At 54.9% G+C, this 22056-nt stretch overlaps 1 protein-coding gene across 3 annotated transcripts in view; it reads left to right on the top strand.

Annotated features, from left to right (window-relative positions):
- The first annotated feature begins 1972 nt into the window (after window positions 1-1972).
- Window positions 1973-22056, top strand: part of Gpsm1 (G protein signaling modulator 1) — a 26235-nt gene continuing 6151 nt past the window's right edge. Inside the window, exons 1-11 of one of the 3 annotated variants that reach the window (XM_055599866.1) lie at window positions 1973-2077; window positions 8646-8867; window positions 9652-9787; window positions 10001-10143; window positions 10558-10681; window positions 10932-11047; window positions 11520-11675; window positions 12524-12632; window positions 13605-13728; window positions 19455-19525; window positions 20188-20367. In XM_055599866.1, coding sequence (XP_055455841.1) covers window positions 2010-2077; window positions 8646-8867; window positions 9652-9787; window positions 10001-10143; window positions 10558-10681; window positions 10932-11047; window positions 11520-11675; window positions 12524-12632; window positions 13605-13728; window positions 19455-19525; window positions 20188-20367 — 1449 coding nt within the window. In that variant the 5' untranslated portion in view covers window positions 1973-2009. Of the gene's footprint in view, window positions 2078-8645; window positions 8868-9651; window positions 9788-10000; window positions 10148-10557; window positions 10682-10931; window positions 11048-11519; window positions 11676-12523; window positions 12633-13604; window positions 13729-15581; window positions 15680-19454; window positions 19526-20187; window positions 20368-22056 lie in introns of those variants that run through there. The other 2 variants (XM_055599869.1, XM_055599867.1) reach the window with 2 other exon arrangements.

The raw sequence follows: 22056 nt of genomic DNA, 5'->3' as shown, positions 1-22056 counted from the left end.
GAGCTGCGCCAGGAGCAGGGGGGAGAGGAAGGAGCCCTTGTTTAGGCTGAACAGAGTCAGGGTGTGAGTGTGAATGTGTGTGTGTGTGTGTGTGTGTATGAGTGTGTGTGATCAGAGCTAGCAGGAGGCAAACAAAAGATATGGGTTGATATCCCAAGGGTCCTTCCTCCCCTAGGCCCATTTTGCCCTTTCCCTCAAGTGTCCCCTATGTTGAGCCTATTTCCCCATGCCTACCCTTATCACATTTCACCTGAAGAGGCCCCCTGCCTGTGTGGTGCAGTGTGTGCCAGGAATGACTCCAGCTCCCCAGGGTCTTCTGACACCACAGTCCTCATTGTGCACTACCCAGGCCCCACCCTCACAGACCCTTCTGTAGCCCAGGTTGGTCCCTTTGGGTGATAGAACAGAAGCTTGGAGAAAGCTTGTACCTGGTCAGAGGAGACAGAGGTAGTCTCCCAGCTGAGGCCTGGCACAGAACCTGAATCCTCTGAAACCGCATCCCCCAACTCCAGAACCCTGTAAAACCACATTTGGGGCTTTGTGGTTTGGTTGCTGGCAAAGCTGGGAGCTCGCAGGGGCTTGTATGGCTGAAGTAAGTCTCTAAGGGCCTCCTAAAGCCAGGGCCAGAAAATCCGGGCTCAATCTGACACCGAGTGTTGTGCCCTTTGGGGGCAACCAGGAAGTGCCTGTGGTCCAGAGCCCTCTGCTAGGGACCGGTTCCTGAGACTTCAGCCAAGTGAGAGCAAGACCTGGCTCCTGTGGGCTTGGGGGAGGCGTGGAGACAGCAGCAAGGCTGAACTGCCTCGCCCCAGGCACAGATGGTTCTCATTGCTGCTCCTGCTCTTCCCTAGGAAAACAAACTAGCTCAGGGCCAACAGACCCGTTTTATCTTGTGTTTGTTTTTGTTGCCATTTCTCTTTGCCCAAAGCCACTGTACTGTGGGCTGCGTCTGCAGGGTCTGTCTAGGGTGACCTTGGCATGGTGTCCAGATTCAGGCCAGGGGCCAGGGATGCAGAAAAACTGCCAAAGACATCGCCACTGTCTGCACCTTCACTCGTCCCTGTCACACAGAGGCCACAGCTACTTTTCTAAGAAGATTGGGACAGGACTGGAGAGGGGAGTAGAGTGCTAGGTGAGTCCCAGTTGGGCTGGCTGTCTTGAGGCCTTCGGTGTGTCCAGAGGGTGCCCTAGTGCTGGTTGGGGGTTGGCTGGGGTGAAGGTGCCAAAGCTACATAGATAAAGAAAGATCACTCAGGGGTCCAGATCCTCAGGGTCCTGGGAGAATTCAGAGGATAGGCAGATGACTGAGTACCACCAATCTCCCAGGTGGACCCCTGATGTTCTGCTTTTCAAACACGTCCATTTCACAGGTAGTGACAACATGCAGTCTGACAACAGGAAGTCTGACGGTGAAAGCCCTAGGAAGGCAGAGACTTGCCCAGAGCCCCACAGCATCCCCCCCCCCCAAACCCCAGCCTGGAAGACCTGTATTCTCCTTAGCCCTGCGTGCATCTTCATGGCCTGTATCCCACAAGAGGTGACAGGAAAGGAACGGGGTGGGTGGGGTGGGGGATGGGTGACAGCAAAGGCAAAGAGATTTCAACAGCCCAAGCCAGAGTGCAGGCTCTGGTGTGTGTAAGAAAGGAGGTACAACATCGCAGCACTGAACTCCAGAGGCTTAGCAGATCTTCCCCCAAAGAAAAGAGCACCCAGCACTGGCTGTCCAGACTAAACCAGGACTCTTGCTGCACTGGACCTCAAAGACAGGGCGGGAGCCCCGCCCACCCCGTGGAAGGCGGGACTGCCGCAGTGGTGGCCGGTGGGCGCCTGCCCCTCCCCACCCTCTCTCCGCCTGGCGGCGGTGACATCACGGCTCTGGCGGGAGGGGCGGCGGCACCCCAGCACATCACTTCCTCGGCGTCTTGCGCGGACAGGCGGACAGGCGGGTAGATCGGCGGGCGGACGGCCGCAGCGCGGGGCGGTGCTCCTGCTCGGCGCGTCCCCGACTCATGGCGAGCCCGGCCCCGCCCGCGGCCGACGAGCTCCCGGGCCCAGCCGCCAGGCGCCTCTACTCCAGGTAGTTCAAAGACCGGGATGGGGACGAGGACCGGAGCGGCGGGCGTGGGCGGGAGGCTGCCGGCCCAGAACAAAGGCTGCGGCGGCGCGCAACGTGGCCGGGGACGCGCCTCCCTGCATCTGCGCAGGGAGCGGTAATGGTACGGGGCCCAAACATCGGCCCCGCGGCAGAGGGACTGGGGGCTGGGTTATGCTTGCAGCTCCGTCGTGATGTCAGAGGGCCTTATGAGATGGGCAGCCTTCCACCAGGCTCTGTGGGCCCCTGAGTAGCCTGGATGTCAGGGCTCTTTGCCCTCTCAGGCCCGACACTGTCATGACCCGGTGCGTGGCCACGACCCAGGCATGCTGTCATGATGGGGCCCTGCCATCATTAGCTGTCCCCAGCCCCAGGCCAGCAGGAGCTGGGCCTGGGCCAGGCAGGTGGGTGTGTGCCTCCCTACAAAGGCACTTGCCTTCCAGGCAGGTTCACAGGTGATCCAGCGGTCTGTGCTGTGTGTCCACGCCTACTGGGGATGACAGGGTAGCCCTGCCCCTGGCTGCATGCCTCCTTGGTGACTCCCGCTTGATGAGGTGTTTCCCAGTAAGGTGCTGGCCCCAGAAGTGGACCGGGTGCTGCCAGTTCACGCTGGCCTCAGGTTGCGCTGGAAGGGTCCGAGTGCTGGGCAGGCTGCAGACTGCCACCAGCCCTAGAGGAAGGCCTAGCACTCTGCAGTGAGCTTCTGACTCTCACCTTTCCTAAACGCCAAATCTGGGGCCTCCCTGCAAGGGGCTGACCCTAAAGAAATCTGTCCCAAGTGAGGTGGTTCATCAGCTAGCCAAGCTCTGCCTAGTACCTCCAAAGAGCAAAATGAGAGCTTGATGGCTGGTGAAAAGAGACCTTGCTCTCCCCTTCTACTCTACTTCAGCTCAGAGACAGTGTCCCTATTGTGTGGTGTTGGAGATCACTCCTGAGCCCTACAGTCTGCCTCCGCATACTGGTGCAGGGCTAAGAGGTTTCCTGGCAGCTTCTTCCCAAAGTCCCCTGGGAGTGGAGACTGTGCAGGGTCACATGTACCTAAAAGCTAGCCACCTGTGAGAAGGTGTCTCCCAGGCAGCTTGCTGTGTGTGTGTGTGCATGTCTGTGTATAAGAGAGGGAGGTGGATATTTCAGAGCACAGGTCTCCAAGCTGTGTCAGTGCCCACAGGTCTCCCTTGAGGTGGGCACTATGCAGAACTCCGGCCCTGAAGACTGGTTAGGGACAATATTCAGGATACTGGTTGAGGCCCTGAGTTCACCCTGGCATCCCTCCAGGCTGAAACCCAAGCTGAGCCCAGAAGGTTGAGCTGGGACCCGATTTAAGCTGAGCAGCCAAGAGTCTTCACACAGGGCCTTCCAGGAGGCCCATGAGCTATTTGTTCTCCATCTAAGGAGTCACAGCCAGGCCTAGACAGCCAGTCCCTGGCTTTGATAGGCTAGGCAGATGTGAAGTACCTGATGCGTTTTGAACAGGTTTTAGAGAGGGTTCAGAGAAGAAAGGTCTCATCAGCAACCTGTGGCCCCTGGAACTAAAACTAAGAAATCTAAGCCTGTCTGTCTCCTTATAAACCCCAGTATGTCCAGGGACGCTTACATATTGGCATGGGAGCCGAGGACTGTATCTGCTTGGATACATGGGTGCCTAGGGGAACTGTATTCAGCTCCTGTGGCTGTTCTGGGCTGAAACAGGATGTCTTTGTGGGAGACATTCTCTGTCCCATCCACCCTCCCAGGAGCAGCCCCATTCTCACTGACATCTGACTGAGAGGGTTTGATACTTGTAAAATGGGGTTGAGGGTTGAGAAGAGCCACAAATGGGTCCTCATGGAGTAGACAGAGGAACTGGCTCAGGGAAGCAGGAACACTGGGAGCCATGGGTAGAGTGGAGAGGGTCTCCATTGAGAATACCTGCTGGCACTGGGGCCAGAACAGGGGCTTGGGATAGAGGGCCCCAAAGAGATGAACAAGTAGCCAGGAAGTACTTATATGTCCTCTTCTAGCTTTCCAGCCCCAGGAGCAAAGAGGCTAAGTGCTGAGTGAGGCTGGGAAAGGAGGGTAAGCAGGGGAGCCCACATTGGGGTAGCCTTACAAGAGGTTTGCCTGGGTTAGGGGCCACTGGTGGCTAGGCATGGCACCCTCAGTATGGCAAGGCCTCTGTGGCTGCATGGTCAAACAATGCTGGTCCCCTACACTACCACCTTTCTGTGTCCTCTCCTCAGCACTGTCTCAGATGGGACCATTCCCCAGGTATCCCTGCAAACCCTTCGGACCTTCCTGAAGCTGAGGTATCCCCTCCCTTCCAGCAGTGTCCTGTTCCTGCCATGCACCCTCCCAGCCTTCCTACCTCTTTCTGTCTCCCACTTTCCCTGGTTGTTGAGGTAATGCCAGTGTCACTTTCTTCTATGAGATGCTGAACAGGAGGGATCTGGGATAGCTGAAAGCACGGATCTCAAGCCTTTGTCCAGGAACCAGTGCCAGGTGACTGCTCTGCAGAAGAGGAGGCAGGCAGAAATTTGGGTAGCTAGAACCAGAGTGCTAAAGAGCCAGCTGGTTGTGGGTACCAGAGGACACTGGGAGTCCTAAGGGGACAGGCAGATGAGATGTGGCTGGCCATTAGGGAGTCAGTCACTGCTTAGGTGACTGGGTCCTGGTTACTGTCATCTTGTGTTCTTAGCATCTTTAAGGGAAGCAGCACATGGCTGTGATTCTTTCATAGTGGCTCAATAGGTGACTTGGCTACCAGTGCGAGGGTGTGTCAGCTGGGGTGCGCAGTGCCTTCCTCTTTAAAAAAGTGAAGGATTGCTATTTACCTGTTCAGCAATAGGTCTGTCTAGCCAGGTGACAAGTCCCAGGCAAGAAGTTGCTCTATTCCAGGATTGAGGTGGTGTGGCCAACGGGAGACACTAAGCTCCAAACCCCAGATGATCTTGATCTTGAGCCTCCAGGGTAAGAGTTCAAGTAACCCTTGAAGTGGACAGGTCTAGGGGAAGGCCTATGAGAGGCCGCCAGTGTACTACCCTCAGGCACTGATCTTGAGGTCCTCTGCTTATCGGCGGACATTGGTAGCTCCCCTCTACTCCTGGGGCTCCTCCCTTTGCCCTGAAAGGGCTAAGAAGGTAACTGGGACCTTAGAAGCTAGAGGTAAAGCCCAACTGCTCTGGGGTCAGCCTCTGCAGACCCTATGTGGGACTGAACCCTGGTTAGACCCGGGATCTGGAGCTTACCTTGAAGAGCTGGGCGAGGGTAGCAATGAGCAAGAGTCCTGCAGGGTGAAGAGGACTCTGTGTTCCAAGTCAGTTCTGTCGCCTGTGCCAGTATCCTGGGCAGGCCAAACACCAGGGCCTGGAATGAAGAGGCCAAGTACCGATGTTGTCAGACTCCTAGCTTTGTCAGCCGTGGGACAGTCCCTCCTGGCTGGTATTCCAGGTGGGATTCTGGCTTTGTGCCTGCCTCTGTCAGCACCAGGTGGGGAGTAGAGCTGGATTGGGAGGTCCTTATGCCCTATACCTATCCTTCTTTCACCACTAATGTTGCCAGCACCTGCTACCTACAGCCCTAGTGCTCCTAAAGTCCCTGGGTTCTGGGTCTGCTGCATGAAAGTTTGCCAAGGGATTGGTTCCATGCTTCCTGCCCAGGCCCCAAGGAGGATAGAAGGGCAGCAGAGGATTATCTTAGGCTCTCCCCCACCCCCTCTGCCATCAGTGCTCATCCATCCAGCCTGAGCCGCCCTTGATCCCTTGATCCATGTCATACCCCAGGAAGGAGGGAGCTGCCTTTGGAGAGCTTGGGGTCTCGTGTAGACCAGCCTTAAGATTCTGAGATTGGCACATCCCCTGGGACTGTAGCCAGAGCTCTGTGATGCTGGCCACTGCCATGGAAGGCCAGCCTCTGGCCCTGAGCTTGGCAGAGAAGGCTGTATGCAAGGTAGTATATGGTGCCCCTCGCCCTCGTCCATTGCTGCTGCCTGTGGGCCTGGAGCTGTGGCTGTATGTGCAGAAGATGCGGAACCTGCAGAGAAAGAGGTAGGGACCAGTCAGGTATCAGGCTATGAGGCTGGGTGCCTGGGTGGGTCCAGGAGTGATCTGGGAGTGTCTTGGAGTCAGGGAGGGATAGGAACCTGCAGAGAAAAAGGTGCTAGTTGGGCAGGTGACAGGTGATGGGTGCCTGGCACAATTCAAGAATGTCTTGGGAAAGTCTCTTTGTGTCCTGGCAATTCCCCGTCTGGTACTGAGGAACCACACTGATGCCCCTTCTGGCATATTCTCCATGGCCTTTGCCCAACACCTCTCCCAAACCTTTGCTGTCTGGGTGCCAAATATTTGGACTAGGAGGACAGGGTGGAATAGCAGTTCCCCTAATCAGCAGTACCTCCATGTAGCAGACCCTCCTGTGCAGTCTTCTAGAAGGACGGTAAAGCTGAGCCATATCTGGCTGCTCAGCAACCACATGGGGCAGGAACAGATAGGCCTTAATTAAGAAACCAGAACTTGGCACTGGCCACAGGAGAAAAGATGTCTTGTGGCTGGTTGCCCCAGAAACCATGGCTGTTGTGGCCAACGTGGCTCTGATGGCCTTTCCCAGAGGGCTTGGTAAGGTGGCTGTCTGGGAGTCCAGCAGATATGGATGGGAGTTCTTGGCATAACAGGGTAAGAGGATAGCCCAAGGGCCTGGCTTCCTGGTCTTAAGTTCACATGCCTTGCCCTCACCCTTGAGAGACCATGTGGCTCTGCTGGTCTCTGGAGGAAACAGAAGTGGAGGGAATCCCTGAGCAAGTCCTGCAAGAAACCCTTTTTCCCTGGTGCCAAGTGTGTTTCCAATGTCCTGCATACCTCTCTCTGTGATCATACTGCTGTTTAACAGCATCTGACCGAGGACCCTTCAGATACCATTTTGCCTGGGCCTCAGTCTGGGCTGGGAATGTCTGAACTGTGTGTCTAGAAGGGGCAGGCCTCCACAGCCTCCCTATGGCAAACAGACCCAGAGAATGATACTGCACTGAATCGGTCCCAGCTAGCAAGCTGACTGGGTAACAGCCAGAGGTGCCCTAGCAAGACGAGCCCAGACTGCAGCATGGCAGCAGATACCAGAAGCCTGAGAGGCAGGAGAAAGGCTTCTGCCCACCTATCCTGAGAATTTGTGTTCCATGCCAGTGGAGGCAGGCATCACAATTTCTTGGCACCTGATCTTATGGTGTCAGAAGAGAAGGACAGGGCAGCCAGTGGTTGGCTTCTGGAAAATCAGGGACCTTTTGAGTGGTGGCTGTACTGCAGAAAAGAAGTCACCGGTGCTGCAGGCTTGGGAGATTCCAAGGGGATTGTACATCATGGCCTGGTTACCAGGGTGCTGGCCATGTGGGCACCTGGACACAGGGAGGGTGGGACTTGCCCCAGCACAGTGCTCTGGGCCCAGGGATACAGACACTTGTCCAGCTTCTCAGGGGTTTGTTGACTCCATCATCTATTCATGTGGAGCTCTTATCTTGAAAAAGTTCAGAGTGCCCCATTGATAACACAGAATACAGAGGACATGGCTCTGCACTTTGTGACAAAGAACCTTTGGTTAAAATGCTTAGCATCTCTGTCCTTGATTTTCACCCTTCCCCGCATTGCTCTGGGTTGTTGATTGATTCTCATGACACAGAGGATGGGTCAGCATCTTGGGCACTTGATGTTGGCTTTAAAAGTATTCAGTCAGAGCTGGGCCCAGTGGTGCACACTTGTAATCCCAGCACTCAGGGAGGCAGAGGCAGTCGTATCTCTGTGAGTTCTAGGACAGCCTGGTCTACAAAGCAAGTCTAAGACAGCCAAGGCTACCCAAAAAAACCCTATCTTGAACACCCCCACACCAAAAAAAAAAGGACTCAATCAGAGCTAAGCCCAATGCTATATGCCTGTTACTCTAGCTTCTGGGAAGGTCAAAGCAAGAGTGTTATTTGGGACTGGGGAGAATAGAGAGACCCTGAGTCAAACAGTGAAGAGAAAAGTGACAAGTTGGTCTGAAACAAAACAGTTGCTTATTCAAGTCCCCAGGCGTGGAGCACAGGAGCAGCATAGGCTAGGGACTGTGGTGTGGGGGTCATGTTTAGGGCCTGAGATTGGGACTTCCCACAAGGACATTTGCACTTTTCACCATAGCCTGAGGATCTTAGAGCCCTATATATGAAACCTTTAGACCATGGCTGCTCCTGGTCTCTGCTGGTAAGGGACAGATATTAAGGTAGGAATTGCTGGGCAATGGTGGCACAAGCCTTTAATCCCAGTACTCAGGAAGCAGAGACAGGAGAATCTCTGAGTTTGAGGCCAGCCTGGTCTACAGAGTGAGTTCCAGGACAGTCAGGGCCACACAGAAAAACCCTGTCTTGAAAAAAACAAAAAGAAAACAGAGGAAGGGGCAAAGGTCAGACTCATAGCTAGGGCAGTGTTGGGTTTAGTATCTGTTCTGAGGCATGATTTCCAGCAGGCATATCTGTGAACACAGCTGTGATGTGGGCTACAGCTGCTGAGGGACCAAGAGGGTCCCAACGGGTGGGTCATGATACGTCTTCTCTGCGCAGGATGGAGGCCTCCTGTCTGGAGCTGGCACTGGAAGGCGAGCGGCTGTGCAAGGCAGGGGATTTCAAGGCAGGAGTGGCCTTCTTTGAGGCTGCTGTGCAGGTGGGCACGGAGGACCTGAAGACATTGAGTGCCATCTATAGCCAGCTGGGCAATGCCTACTTTTACCTGAAGGAGTATGCCCGGGCTCTGCAGTTCCACAAACATGACCTGCTGCTGGCACGGTAAGTACTGGTGGGTTGTGGCCTGATGGCATTGGTCTGGCGCCCTGCCCTTGGAGAGGTTGGAAGGGACAGGTATGTCAGAGCCTGGAAAGCCTAGAAGGGGGTCCTGGCCTTGGAGTGGGATCTGTGGACCTGTTAGAGGTCAGTGTTAAAGTTAAGATATGTGTGTGGAAGTGTGTGCATGTGTGCTCCTGCATGTGTGTGCACCTGTGTACGTGAACATGAGTTCTGTCTGGCCTGCTGTGACTCACTCTCCCTAAGACTGTCTCTACCACCCAGAGCTGTTTCTTTTCTGGGATCTTGGGTTAAGGCTTACTCTTACCATCTTCTCTGTAAGGTGTGGTCTTAACTCCAGGAACTCCCTGCTCTTCCTTGAAGGTTTATGGTCTCCCTCCTGCCCGTGCCCTTCTCAAATTTCCCAGCATTCCAGAGTTCTATCCCGCTGTCTCCAGGCTTGTTTAGCCTTTGACTCTTAGTTTTTGTTACATCCTACAGGGCCTTTCCTTTGTTCTATAGTCAACGAACCCAGCTCCTTATTGAGGCCTCAAAGCTACTTTGACTTCCTAGATGGGGGCCAGAATTCTCCAGCCCTGCCTATGCTGGTAACCCACACACCAGAGCCTCTCCCCCATCCTGTCCTCAGCGCTCAGTCCAGATCTGGTACCAGTGGTTCACCAGTGTGAGGAGCTAACTCTCCATAGCCTCTCCTTCTCTGAGGCTTCTTTGCTCCTTGCTCAGCTCAGGGCCCAACCTGACTGGCTCCTTATTCCTTCCTGCCCTCCAGGACCATTGGTGACCGCATGGGAGAGGCCAAGGCCAGTGGGAACCTCGGCAACACACTCAAGGTCCTAGGCCGGTTTGATGAGGCAATCGTCTGCTGCCAGCGACACTTGGACATTGCCCAGGAGCAGGGGGACAAGGTGGGTGGTTGGGCCCTTGGATCCTCTGCCCTTTCCATCCCTGATGGGCCTTTTACTTTCAAACGTTAGCTGACAGAGCACTGGGCGTGGCGGAGGTAGAAGTGGGAGTGCCCTTCCTCAGTGGGACTAGAACACAGTTCCTCCAAGTACACCTTGGGTTGAGTTCCCTGGGGGACTGTAGAGCCTGCCCCCATAGCTCACTGCTGCCCACAGGTTGGGGAGGCAAGAGCACTCTACAACATTGGAAATGTGTACCATGCCAAGGGCAAGCAGCTGTCCTGGAATGCCGCACAGGACCCTGGGCACCTGCCACCTGATGTCCGTGAGACGCTGCACAGGGCCTCTGAGTTCTATGAGTGAGTGAGTGGGGGGGGGGTCTGGCGCCACAGGGTGAGGACTGATGGGCCTGGAGCTTGTCTGAATGCCTCTGCATGCTGTAAACTTGAGTCAACGTGTGCCAGGTAGGGGGGTGGGCAATATCCCCAGACACAAAACACCCTCACGTACATTCAGCCCTACTGCTTTAGGGCTACCCTTCCCCTCCCACAAATGCATCAAAGACTGGTGAGTTTTGACCAGACTTCCAGCCATGAGGCTCACATCATGAGGCTCACATATCATGTGAGCCAAAGAACCCATTCCAAGCCACCCTGGATTCATGGCTTACTCCTGGGAGAGCCTCTCAGTGCTTTCCAGACTCAGGAGGAGGCAAAAGTAGCCACTTTCCTGGTGCTAGAAAGAACACAGCTCAGAAACACTTGACCCCCTAGGAGGAACCTGTCCTTGGTGAAGGAACTCGGCGATCGGGCGGCCCAGGGCAGGGCCTATGGCAACCTGGGTAACACCCACTACCTGCTGGGAAACTTCACTGAGGCTACAACCTTCCACAAAGAGGTGAGCTGGGTCTGGGTTCTGGGTTATGCTATAAGAGGAAGGCTTAGTCAGGGTCACCCCTCCAAATGCTTAATAGCAGGGCAGCTGAAGTGCCCCACTGATCCCAAGCTCATATTGTATTTGGTCCTGTGGTTCCTGCCTGCTCCCCGGGCCACTTGACATCCAACCAGCACCTCGGGCAGGGAGGCATCGCTGTGTTCCTAGGGTTCCAGTGCTATGTGGTGACCGCTGGGCTTTGGTCTGTCTGCAGCGCCTGGCCATCGCCAAGGAGTTTGGAGACAAGGCAGCTGAGAGGAGAGCATACAGCAACTTGGGCAATGCCCACATCTTCTTAGGGCGCTTTGATGTGGCTGCTGAACATTACAAGTAAGCAGGGAAGATGGCCCTTGGGTGCACTAGTCACCAGGCCACACAGATGTGCCCATCCCATAGGACAGTCTTGGGGTGCACTGAGCACCAGGCTGCAGAGATGCCCCTCCCGAGTTACATTCCTGGGAGCCGGGTGGGGACTCTGGCTGTCCTGAAAAAGGCAGAAGCTTGTGGGTATCCCCAACCTGTGTGCCAGTTCTCAGTCAGCTGCTTCCTGGGTAGAGGGGTGGCCACTAGATGAAGCTGACCAGGCCTCTTGTGGGGCCTACATGCCCATCTCACAGTTCTGGGCTGTGGACATCCCCTGTAGAGTATCATCAGCTCAGAGTGGTGAGTGGCCTACCAGCTCCTTAGCCAGCGGGAGCTCATGTGCCCACATGCATCTGGTGCTGTGGGTCAAGTGCTGTGGCTGCGTTCCTGAGGAGACAGTTCTACCCCCCTCAGGGACTGACTCTCCCCTTCTGCACAGGAAGACGCTGCAGCTGTCTCGGCAGCTCCGGGACCAGGCAGTGGAAGCGCAGGCTTGTTACAGCCTGGGCAACACGTACACACTGCTGCAGGACTACGAGCGCGCTGCTGAGTACCACCTGCGGCACCTGGTCATTGCCCAGGAGCTGGCTGATAGGTGTGTGGGAACAAGGCCTTGGCCGGGACTGGCTTGCGGTGACAGCCCGGGTATGAGTAGCTGCTTCCCCTGCCGACCACAGCATGGTCAGAGCAGCCTCCCTCCTGGGCCCTCAGCCCATCCCTCAGGGGGAAACAATTTAAGCAAATAGGTAGGTTCAAAGCTCGAAGGGACCTTGGCAAGACCGGGGGTCCTGCTTTTCCATCCCTCAGACTGGCATCTCTCTCCTCGTAGCAACATAAATCTTGTGGCCTCCAACTCTGGAATCTTCCATGCAGATCTGCTGTAGCTGGGTCTCAGAGCCACGGACCTGGGAGCAGCTATGATAGAGGGTTATCCTCAAGAGCTGCTCTGTCCCCAGGGCTTCTGTGGGAAGAGCATGAAATGAAAGTGTCCTGGAACTAGGGAGAGATAGTGGCTGTATAGCAATGTATAGCAGCTAAATGTCCCTGATTGCATGGCTCTTTGTACCTGGTGTGGGAGCACGCAGCAAGCCGCAGGAGAGATTACCTTACTGGCCACTAGGGGGCGAGCCAGGCCTTGAGCAACAGTACCCAAGCCCTGGGCCCTGAGGGCCCTATGGAAGCATCAACTGGCCCCGGGGTAAGCTGGTAAGATACTCTGATTTATCGAGTTAACTCTTTCAACCAGAAAAAAACGAAAGTGCAGCTGGCTGGCACTTCTCCCTAAAGGAGATGGAACAGTGAGCGCCATGGCAAGGGCCATTGGGCCCCTTTGGCTGAGGAGACTGTGTTATTGATACCTATGTACCAGGATTGGGAGAGGGTCAGGGAGTTGGGGCAGCAGGCAGTCTTGGGAGGCAGGTGTGATTGTCTAACCTTCCACAGGGTGGGAGAGGGCCGGGCGTGCTGGAGCCTGGGGAATGCCTATGTGTCCATGGGGAGCCCGGCACAGGCCTTAACCTTTGCCAAGAAGCACCTGCAGATCTCCCAGGAGGTAAGCCATGCCCACTCCCCTAGGCCTCTGCTAGCCACTCCCCTAGCCTGCCAGCAGCTCATCATCTCCTTCTTGGGCTGTTCACACTGGCCTTTCTGAACACTGGGTCCCTAAAGTCACAGTCTCCACATCATCTGTGTATAAGGGTCAGTGGGTCTATAGGAAAGCAAGGACCTGTTTTCTACTCTTAGAATGCTGGTGTCCCCTGTGTGGATTCTTCCAACCCTGATGGAACTGGGCCATATTGGGTTATGAGGATGTTGGGAGTAACCTCTTGGAGTTGGACCAGGGAGGCGGGTTCTATTGCCTAGGGATACTTCCTAGAGACACCTCCCTAGGAAGCTGAGTCTTCCCACCCATTTGTTCATTCCCATCCTACTATGGACAGTGCAGGGACATCCTGGCCCCCCTAACTAAGGGTGGACATCAAGCGCTTAGAGCATCAGAAAGAGCTTCATGGGCAGCCAGGTTCAGGTGGAGGACAGGATGGTCTAGAGAAGAGACACTTCCTAAAGATCCTTCCACAGGTGACTAGCTCCTCCACATCCCCATGGGTGCAGGCAGGGGTCTCATGGCTTCTTATGATCCTCATGTTGGACTTGTACTCAGGAGGGTCCCACTGGTGGAGCCTCAGTACTGGGATCCTGAGGCCGGTGGAGCCTAAGAGAAGACAGGCCCCTACAGTTGAGACAGGCAGAGCCCAAGACAATGCCAAGCTGACCACTCACAGGAGGTTTCCCAAGACCCTGAGCACTTCTGGGATGGAATCAAGGCTGTCCAGACACCTAGGAATAGACCCTGAGCATCAACTTTCTGGTAGTAATGGAGACTGGCTATCTCAGAAATCCAAAGGACTGAGGTCAGCCCAGGCTGTCCAGCAGGTCGAGAACGGTATGCTAGAGCCCCATTACTAAGATGGAGAGCACAATCCTAAGCCTCACCCACCCATCTACCCACTCCTGCTTGCTTCAGATTGGAGACCGAAATGGAGAGCTCACAGCCCGCATGAATATTGCTCAGCTGCAGCTGGCACTGGGTCGCCTGACGAGCCCAGCAGCGGCAGAGAAGCCGGATCTGGCTGGCTATGAGGCACAAGGTGAGTTCTGGTTCTGAGGGCTGAGATCTACTTTCTCATGTGTCTAGCCTCAGCATGAGATACAGTCAGAGCAAGTTTTGATAAAAGATATGGCAAGAGCTGGGGGAAAGACATAGGGTTAAATCAACAGGCCAGACCCTTGGCTCAGGGCTCGGGGTAGGTCTCTCTGAAAGGGGGCCACTAACAGCTCAGTAAGAGAAGAGGCTGTACCCTATCTGGGCACCTACTCTTCTCACCCTTGTCTTGAGCCCAGGAGAGACCACACCGCCCACTGCCCAGGGGAGCTCACAGTGGGAGTAGAGAGTCAGGTAGACACAGAACTGCATTCCAGTATGATGTGGGAAAGATAGGGTATCCAGAGTTCTGGGGCAAATCAGGGATCAGAGGTGTTTTAGTTACTGCTCTATTGCTGTGAAGGGATACCAAGGCAACTCTTATGAAAAACAAAACAAAACAAAAACAAACAAACAAACATATAATTGGGAGCTCACCTACAGTTTCAGTGGCTTACTCCATTATCCCATTATCATCATGGTGGAGAGTATGTGGCCAGCAGGCAGGGATGGTACTGAGGAAGCACATCTGATTCAAAAGTTGCAGGCAGAGAGAGAGAAAATGGGCTTGGCATGGGCTTTTGAAACCTCAAAATTTCCAGTAACACACCTCCTCAAAAAAGGCTACACCTCCTAATCCTTCCTAAACAGTCTCACTCTCTGGGGACCAAGGATACAAGCATGAGTCTATGAGGACTATTCTCCTGTAGGTCACCTCAAGGGGCAACTGAAAGAAGTAGGGCCAGAATGACGTAGCCAGGAATACCAACGGCAGAGGGATGGTGGCCAGTTCTGCACTGTCCCTGAGGGAGCGAGGATCTGTGGTCATCTAGAGCCTCTCCACCACAGGGCTGATGGCAAGAAGACAGGAAATAGCTCCTTCCTAAGCAGCCCAGCACCAGAATGTCCATCATCATATCTATAGGAGGGGCTTGTTGGGACGCTGGCGGGAGTGGGCCAGTGCCTGGCTGGAGCACTAATCAAGCAAAGCCACTTCAGTGACCTCATTCAGACTGATGATTGTCCCATGCAGAACAGACACAGTGAATGAAAGGACGGAATGTTCCCCACAAAACAAATACATTAATATGCACAAAGGCGGGGCTGGGTGGATGCAGAGTGCCCTGCTGAGTTGGCTTCTTGAGACCCATGGGGCCTCAGGAAAGAGGCAAGCCTCAGCAAGTAACCAGCTGTCCCCTGCTTCTTGAGAGTGCCAGGAATGGAGCCCCCATCTCCTCCTGAGTCTTTCCCCAGGGGACACCTGCTGACTCCAGCCTCTCTGGCCATCCAAAAGGGATACTTGCTATGATGAGAGCCCCTGGTGCCCCGAGCCTGGAATTTCTCAGTGTGCCCTGGCCTGTAAAATAAGGCTGGGGACAGGAGAGGAGCAAAGGCTTCTGGGCCTTCCACCACTGTGCGGCAAGAAATGCAGTGGCTAATGGGTAGGATGGGATTACACAGTGTGAGCCCCTGGCTGCCGTTTTCCCAGAGTAGACAGATCTCTACAAAGCTCCTAGCACAGCCCAGAGCCTGTGGCCAGCCTCTGGAAAGATTCCCACAGAGGCAGCCAGCTCCTCATCCTGACTCTTTCTTCCTCCAAGCTAATGAAAAGGGGGGCAAGTCACAAGTGAATGGCCTGGGACAAGGCAGCTCTGTCCTTCCCACATTGGCTGCTCTGCTCTGCCCTGCATGCCAGACCCTTCCCAGCTGGGGCCCCTGGAAGCCTCCTCCCTATAGAGCTACTTGTGGCCAGTGGTTGGGCCCTGGATGCTGGAGAAGTCTCTTCTCCAAGGAGGACATCAGGGAGAGGGATCTGGTACCAAGTCCTGGGATGCAGCTGTTGAAGACAGGCCGGCACTGTGAGAGTCTGGGTGGTCCGGCGAGCGACCCCTACTCAGGTGAGCCAGGAATGGGCAGGGTCAGGAAGCCAGGAGAGAGCTCGACTTAGCTGAGGCACTTGAGAAAGGCCAGCCCTGCCTCCTGTAAACTGTCTAGGAGCTAGTCAGGGGCATACCCAGAGTCAGTCTGAGTGGTTCTGGAGCAGGGGCCTAGGTGGGCACACCAAAGGACACAGTCAGGAGGGCTGCAGATGGATGGTCTCCTGGGGCTAGGGAATTTATTCTGCCTGGCCTGAGGAAAGTCACAGGGGTTGTAGCCTTCAGTTGTTGGGCTCAGTCTGGTATGGTATTTACATGTGAGTGTGGCCTGTGGGGCTGTAAGACAAGGCACTCATTGATGGCTTGAAAGAGTGGGAATGATTTGAGTAGGCAATGGGGAGAGACATGCATGTGGGCTTTAGGCAGTGAGTGGTGGGTGTTTTGAGATGAGTAGTGCTTGAGCATGGTGGGCATTGTAGGTGTGATGGTGGCCAGTGGGTTTGAGGCAGGACAAAGGCTCTGTTTTTATTTTTTCTTTCTCCTGACTTGATTGGTATAAACAAGGGCCTCTTGTGCAGGAATATAGAATCCTGATTCCCTGAGGCCTTACCTCCCCTTGGTGGCGCCTTCTAAGCCAACAACACAGCAGCCCAGACTGTGACCAAGTCGGTGGGGCACTACCCTGCCAGCTGCTTCCTCTGCCCAGTCCCTCTGGTTGGGTAGACATTAGAGATGCTTATAACACACTTGGATATGCAGTCCATGCCAACCAGAGTGCAGCGATATGGGATGCATATAGGCAGAGTTTCTGTGTGCCCTTCTGGTGTGCATGCAAGGGAGAAGAGAAGCTAGCTCTGTTTATCCCTGCCAAACTTGCTGGGCCTGGGTCACACCCCTCTCATCCTCTGGGACCAGCACTGTGGCATCAGCACTGGGCAGCTCTCTGAAGTCCTATGGGAAATACCCTGGAGGTCCTTCTCCACTTCTGGATCAAGGATATGCTTGGTGTGTGGTGTCTGAGGGGCATGGTAGGCTGTGGGCTCCAGCCCTGGCTCTCTGCCATAGTCCCCATGCTTCAGTGTCTCATCTGGAGGTAGGCTGGCTAGTAGTGCTGAGTGACAGTGGACAAATGGGCTGAGTGCTGAGCCTGCTGTACAGTTGTGTCTGTAGCTGTTGGGGCCACAGGGAGGACCTTGCGGACTTGCAGACCAGTAGAGGGAAGCAGGTCTAGTCAGGGGCTCACTGTGTTCCTGGCATGGAGAAGGGACTAAAGGGACAGGTGAGGAACTGACACAGGTCCCCTGGAAGAAAAAGGCCAGTTTCTAGATCCCTGGAGGTAAAACTACCAGTAGGAGCCATCATGGACTGGGGATGGATGCTTTCCATTGGAGGGAGGGCTGGGACAAGGAACATTCATGATACAGAGGTCAGGAGCCTTCACAAGACAGTGACTGTCCACCTTGGGTAGGCATAAGAGAGAAGTTTCTAGATATTGACCATATTTAGGATGGGCAGGAAGCTGAAGGAGAAGGATCAGGGTCCTAGGCAACAGTGAACATGGCTCAGCCAAGGAGGTATGGCCATTTGCACTGTACTGCCCTGACTGTTTTGACTCAAGACAGAGGATTCATTTAGCTGGGCCCAGAGGGCCTCCCGCCCTGTCTGTGCACAAGGAGGTGTCCTCTCTGAGCCAGATGTGGGCTGTGGTTCAGAAGGATTGCTTGGTTTCTGCCAGAGCTTGGGTCCAGTACAGCGCTACCATGGAGGACCCTCTCTGCTCTCCACAGGACTCATCCTGATAGTTGTTAGTACATGTGGGGGACCCAAAAGCTGTCTTCATGCTTTGTGTGTCTTCAGGGATTCTTCCTCAGAGCTTCTCTCCTAGTCAGGGCATGGAGTGGGCACCCAGCAGCCTGTGGCTCACGGCTGCTGCAGCTGCACCTAAATGAGCAGGGGCTGATTGTGGCTATGGGGAGCTTGTGAGGAGGGCAGGAGAGACAGTAGGCAGAGCCCTCCTGGGTGCTCAGATCCACACCTGTCGAGGAGGGGATTAGTTTGTGGGCTCCCTATTGGGCCCCTCCACAGTAACATCCCTCTAGGTGGCTTCTCCTACTAGGATTTTTTTTTTTTCTGAGCTACCTGAGAGCAGGACACAAGGCTTTCTCCAAAGTCCCAGCTTGGACAGGAGATGGAGTCCCATGTCCCCCTTCTGATCGGCCTTCCCTGTCTCACTGCATATTTGATGTTCTGTATTATTTTCACTTAGGGCTGGTCTAGAGCCATGAGGCTAAAGATCCATGGGACCATGCTAGAGGCCAGGGTGTGCCATGCACTAATCCTCATTTCTCTCCCATCATTTTTATTTTTGAGAATGTGGCCCAGGATGGTCTCAGACTAACCATGTAGCCAAGGATGACTTTGAATTTGCTGCTCTCAGGAGTGCAGTGCTGGTCACTTTGTCCCATAATGCAACAGTGGATAGGTCAGAGGGTATTGGCAGTTCTCCCTACCTGTCCTATACTCCTAGGGGGTGAGCCCTGTAGGGCAATGCCAGCATCAAGCCTGTGTTTGCCAGCATTGGCTTGCGCTCCTCACTGCACCTCTTTGCCTTACACGCCCCGCCCTGAATATGTAGACACTGTATGATATGCTTCTGAGCACTAGCTGTCTAGCACCTGTCTGGGGACTGGAGGCCCGATGAGGGGGTTGAACAAGTGCGGATGTGTGGGGCTGTTAAATAAGGTCCTGCTCTGTGGCAGGCCAGCAGTTCCTTGGAGAACTGGTGATTCGAGGAAGGGAAGAGGCTGGGTCTTCAAATTATGAGGCATACTCCACTCTCTACTCCTGTCTCAAGCCACCTCCTCAGGGACTGGGGCCAACACTGGCTCTCCCCCAAGGGTTCCCCTTGTATTGTCTCTTCACATCTTGGGTCCATCCTGAATTGTCCATTTGTGGCTTAGCTGACCTGGTTCTGCTATGGGTTCAGAGTGCCTGGCTGACTCTCCCAGGGCCTGGGCCCTGGGTGGTCAAAGCAGCTGCTCAAGCCAGGCTCACTTCCCCAGTCTCCTGCCCCTCACTGCCTGTGCTGGGAAAGGACTTGGAGACCTGAGGACCAGGGTGGAATTGCTCCCCAGTCTACCTAGAAATGAAGGTCATGGATCCCTGGGGCTGGTGGCAGCCCACACAACTGTGTTTGTGGGTCTGGGGGATGTCAACAAGTCTCCTGTGAGAGCCCAGGGCTTAGTTCAAATCATCTGCCAGGCCAGGCCCACACCAAGTTCGGTGTCTAGAGTCCTCTGCAGCAGGACTGAGCTGAGCCATGACATTGTTACTCCAGCTTAGGTGGTCCACAGTGAGCCCAGGAACCCAAATGTTCTTCCCTACCCCATCCTCATTTGGATTTACGAAGTAGGATTGGGGAGATCATGTGTTTACATGGAGGGGACGTTATGGCTGACTTCTGGGCAGAGGGAATGGTGTCAGTTAAGTCAGTGGGAAGCACAGGGCATGGCTTGGCAGAGAATCCCATTAGTGCCTGGCAGGGGAGGGGGGACATGACACCAAAGCTAGCTCTACCCTTCTCCGGGTCAGATCTGTCCTTAAGCCTTGCCTGGCTTGTCCGGTGCCCAGAGCTCGGACAAGCTTGTTAGGGACCTCAGTGGGCACTCAGACAGACACTGGATTTCCCTTCATAAGAGGGGAATGTGAACTGTCCTTGGGATGTAGTGCTGTTGGGTGGTTCTCCCAGGTCCCTTGCTTGGCCAGCACTAGGCTGATGGACTGTGATCTCTTCCAGGAGCTAGACCCAAAAGGACACAGAGGCTGAGCGCTGAGACCTGGGACCTGCTGCGGCTCCCCCTGGACCGGGTGAGCTGCGGGTCAGGGCGGGTGACCTAGGAACTGAGGAACAGACGGCAGCAGACACATAACATGTGGCCTCTAGGTTAATGAGCCCAGTGTGCAGTATTTGCTGTCAGCACCCTCTTTGGGCCCCGTCACCCGGGAGATAAATGTTCCCAGCAGCCTGAGGCCCTCCAGGAGCCCGTTTGTCACTGTTCCCCCTTGAGGTGCTCTGATTGTACCCTCTTGTGTGAACCTCCTCCTGGGAGCATGTCCTGGGTTTCTGTTTACCCTGTGCTCCTGGGCTCTGTCTGAGGGGAGAACAGCTGTTATTGTTGGAGAAGAAAACTCCCAACCCGAGGGGAACTGGTGTGGGCACTACATGGCCCTAGGCAGTAGCCTTGCTTCTCTGATAAATAGTCTTTGGAACACAACATGAGTTCAAGGTCAGGGACACTTATGGTCACCTATGTTGCCTAGCACTAGAAGGATGACATTTAAGGAAGTTGGCACTGCTCAAATGTCGGTCTTGCCTTGTTTTGTGCCCTCTCTACTTTCTGTTTCTTCCTTCAGAGGCCGGGTGCCTACTGTGTGCATACACGAAGTTGGGGCAACTGGACCAACTGCTGAGGGGGCACTTTGGTTTTAAATTGCCCTGGTCCATGTCCAACCTGCCTTTCCCTCTCCAGGAGCAGAATGGAGACACCCACCATGCAGGGGACTGGAGAGGCCCTGGCAGGGACTCACTCCCTCTCCCCATGAGGAGCAGGAAGTACCAGGAAGGTCCTGATGCCACTGAGAGGAGAGCCCGGGAGGGCAGCCACTCCCCACTGGACAGTGCTGATGTAAGGGTACAGGTGCCTCACACGGTAGGTATCTGCTGAGTTGAAGGGACAGTTGTAAACATGAAGACTGAGCCCTTCCTCCTCTCTCTGCCCGTGCAGCCTGGCAGCTTGTGGGGGCGAGGCTGAGCTGGTTAGTCAGGGAGGCAAAGCTGTAAGCTGCAGGGCCTTCTACCTGGCCTTGTGCATCCAGGCACTCTACAGCGTAGAGCTCAGGACTGTTAGGCGCACCTCAGAGAGCCCTCATAGGCACTCCAGGTCAGCCTTTCTGCAGATAGGCTGTCTCTTTCTGGACCTCAGTTTCTACCTTTGTCACAAGTCTTCAGGTGCTGTCTCTCTGTGTCCCAGGCCCCTTTGCCTTACTGGACCTCCTGAGACCTGGCTGCACAGCTGAAGGAGCTGGGCTACCTAGCCTACTCCAGGGATACAGGGATTCCATACCTCAGCAGTTGCTTAGAGGCTCTTGAAAGTCTGAGTGCTGGCCCAAACCTGGGGAACCATGCAGGGACACCAGTTTGGGAGTTCTCTGCCTCGAGCCTAAGAAGTGGTACAGCTAGTAACCACTTAATGTGTCTCAGAGTCTAAGAGGCCTCCTGGGGGTGGCAGACCTGAGGTGAAGGAAGTGAGGCCTGGCAGGAGACGGTTGGGAAGTCCCCAAGCTTTCCCACAGCATAGGTCCCAAAGGAAAGGCCTCAGTACTGGGGGCAGGACAGTGTGAGAGGGAGCACATGTTCAATTCCTGCTCTTGGGGAATGGCATCATTTGGAGGATACGCTGGGTGGCCAGGACACAACTGTAGATCCAGTGTGGAAAAGATAGCAGGGAGTTAGCATCTGCCCAGTGTTCTGAAAGGTCTGGGCAGGAAGATGCCACCTACCCTACTTGGGCTTAGCATCCTGATTAAAGCTAGACTGGAGACCTGGCAGGGGGTTGGCGTGGCCCAGCTGGGACCTACAGCATAGCCTGGATGCTCAGAACTGCTGGAGTCACTCAGCTTTCCTGGCGCCACACAGAAATGTGTCGCTGGGTAGCTCAGTGGTCAGTAGCTCAGTGGTCAAATAAAAGACTGGTGTGACCAGTGGGTGGAGGGTGGCGCCTGCCAGAGATCCAGAGACAGAGAGTGTATTTAGGCTTAAGAGTCTGTGTGCAGGGAGGGCACTCATGTCCTGAGGCTCTAGGAAGTAGCCTGAAACACCCTCAGCCTGCCACAGGCTCAGGTGGCCTATGCTGCCTGGAAGCCTTGGTTATTCTTAGTGCCTGGAGCACACCCTTCCTGCCAGGGTGGCTGCCTCCAGCTCTACTCCAGCCCACTTTATTCCTATCACAGGGAAGCTTTGGGGAGCTAGGAAGGGAACACATAGTCTCTTATTCCTGGGCTCAGAGGAAGGTTGTGGTAGAGCCAAGGTGCCTGCCAATGTCAAGGCTGCCCAAGCCAGAATGGGAGTCCGACTGGAGTAGCCTCAGGAGCAAAGCTGAGGAAAGAGACTGCTTCTCCCAGGGACCTAGCTTTAGCTTTGGAAGGAAGCCCAGGGGCCCAGGGGTTGGGTGGGAAAGGGCTTTCAAATAAGCCGTCCACCCCCACAGCCTTTAGCATGCCCACCCACAGGCCTCCAGGGGTGTGCTCTGTAGAGCTGGGGGGAAGCAAGCTCAGTGTTTACGGAGTGAGTGAGTGTGTGTGTGTGTGTGTGTGTGTGTGTGTGTGTGTGTGTGTGTGTG

Source organism: Psammomys obesus, unplaced genomic scaffold (genome assembly GCF_907164565.1).
Source record: "Psammomys obesus unplaced genomic scaffold, mPsaObe1.curated_primary_1811, whole genome shotgun sequence".
NCBI lineage: Eukaryota > Metazoa > Chordata > Mammalia > Rodentia > Muridae > Psammomys > Psammomys obesus.
Note: the sequence above shows the minus strand (reverse complement) of the source record. Positions and strands in the feature narration are given on the sequence as shown.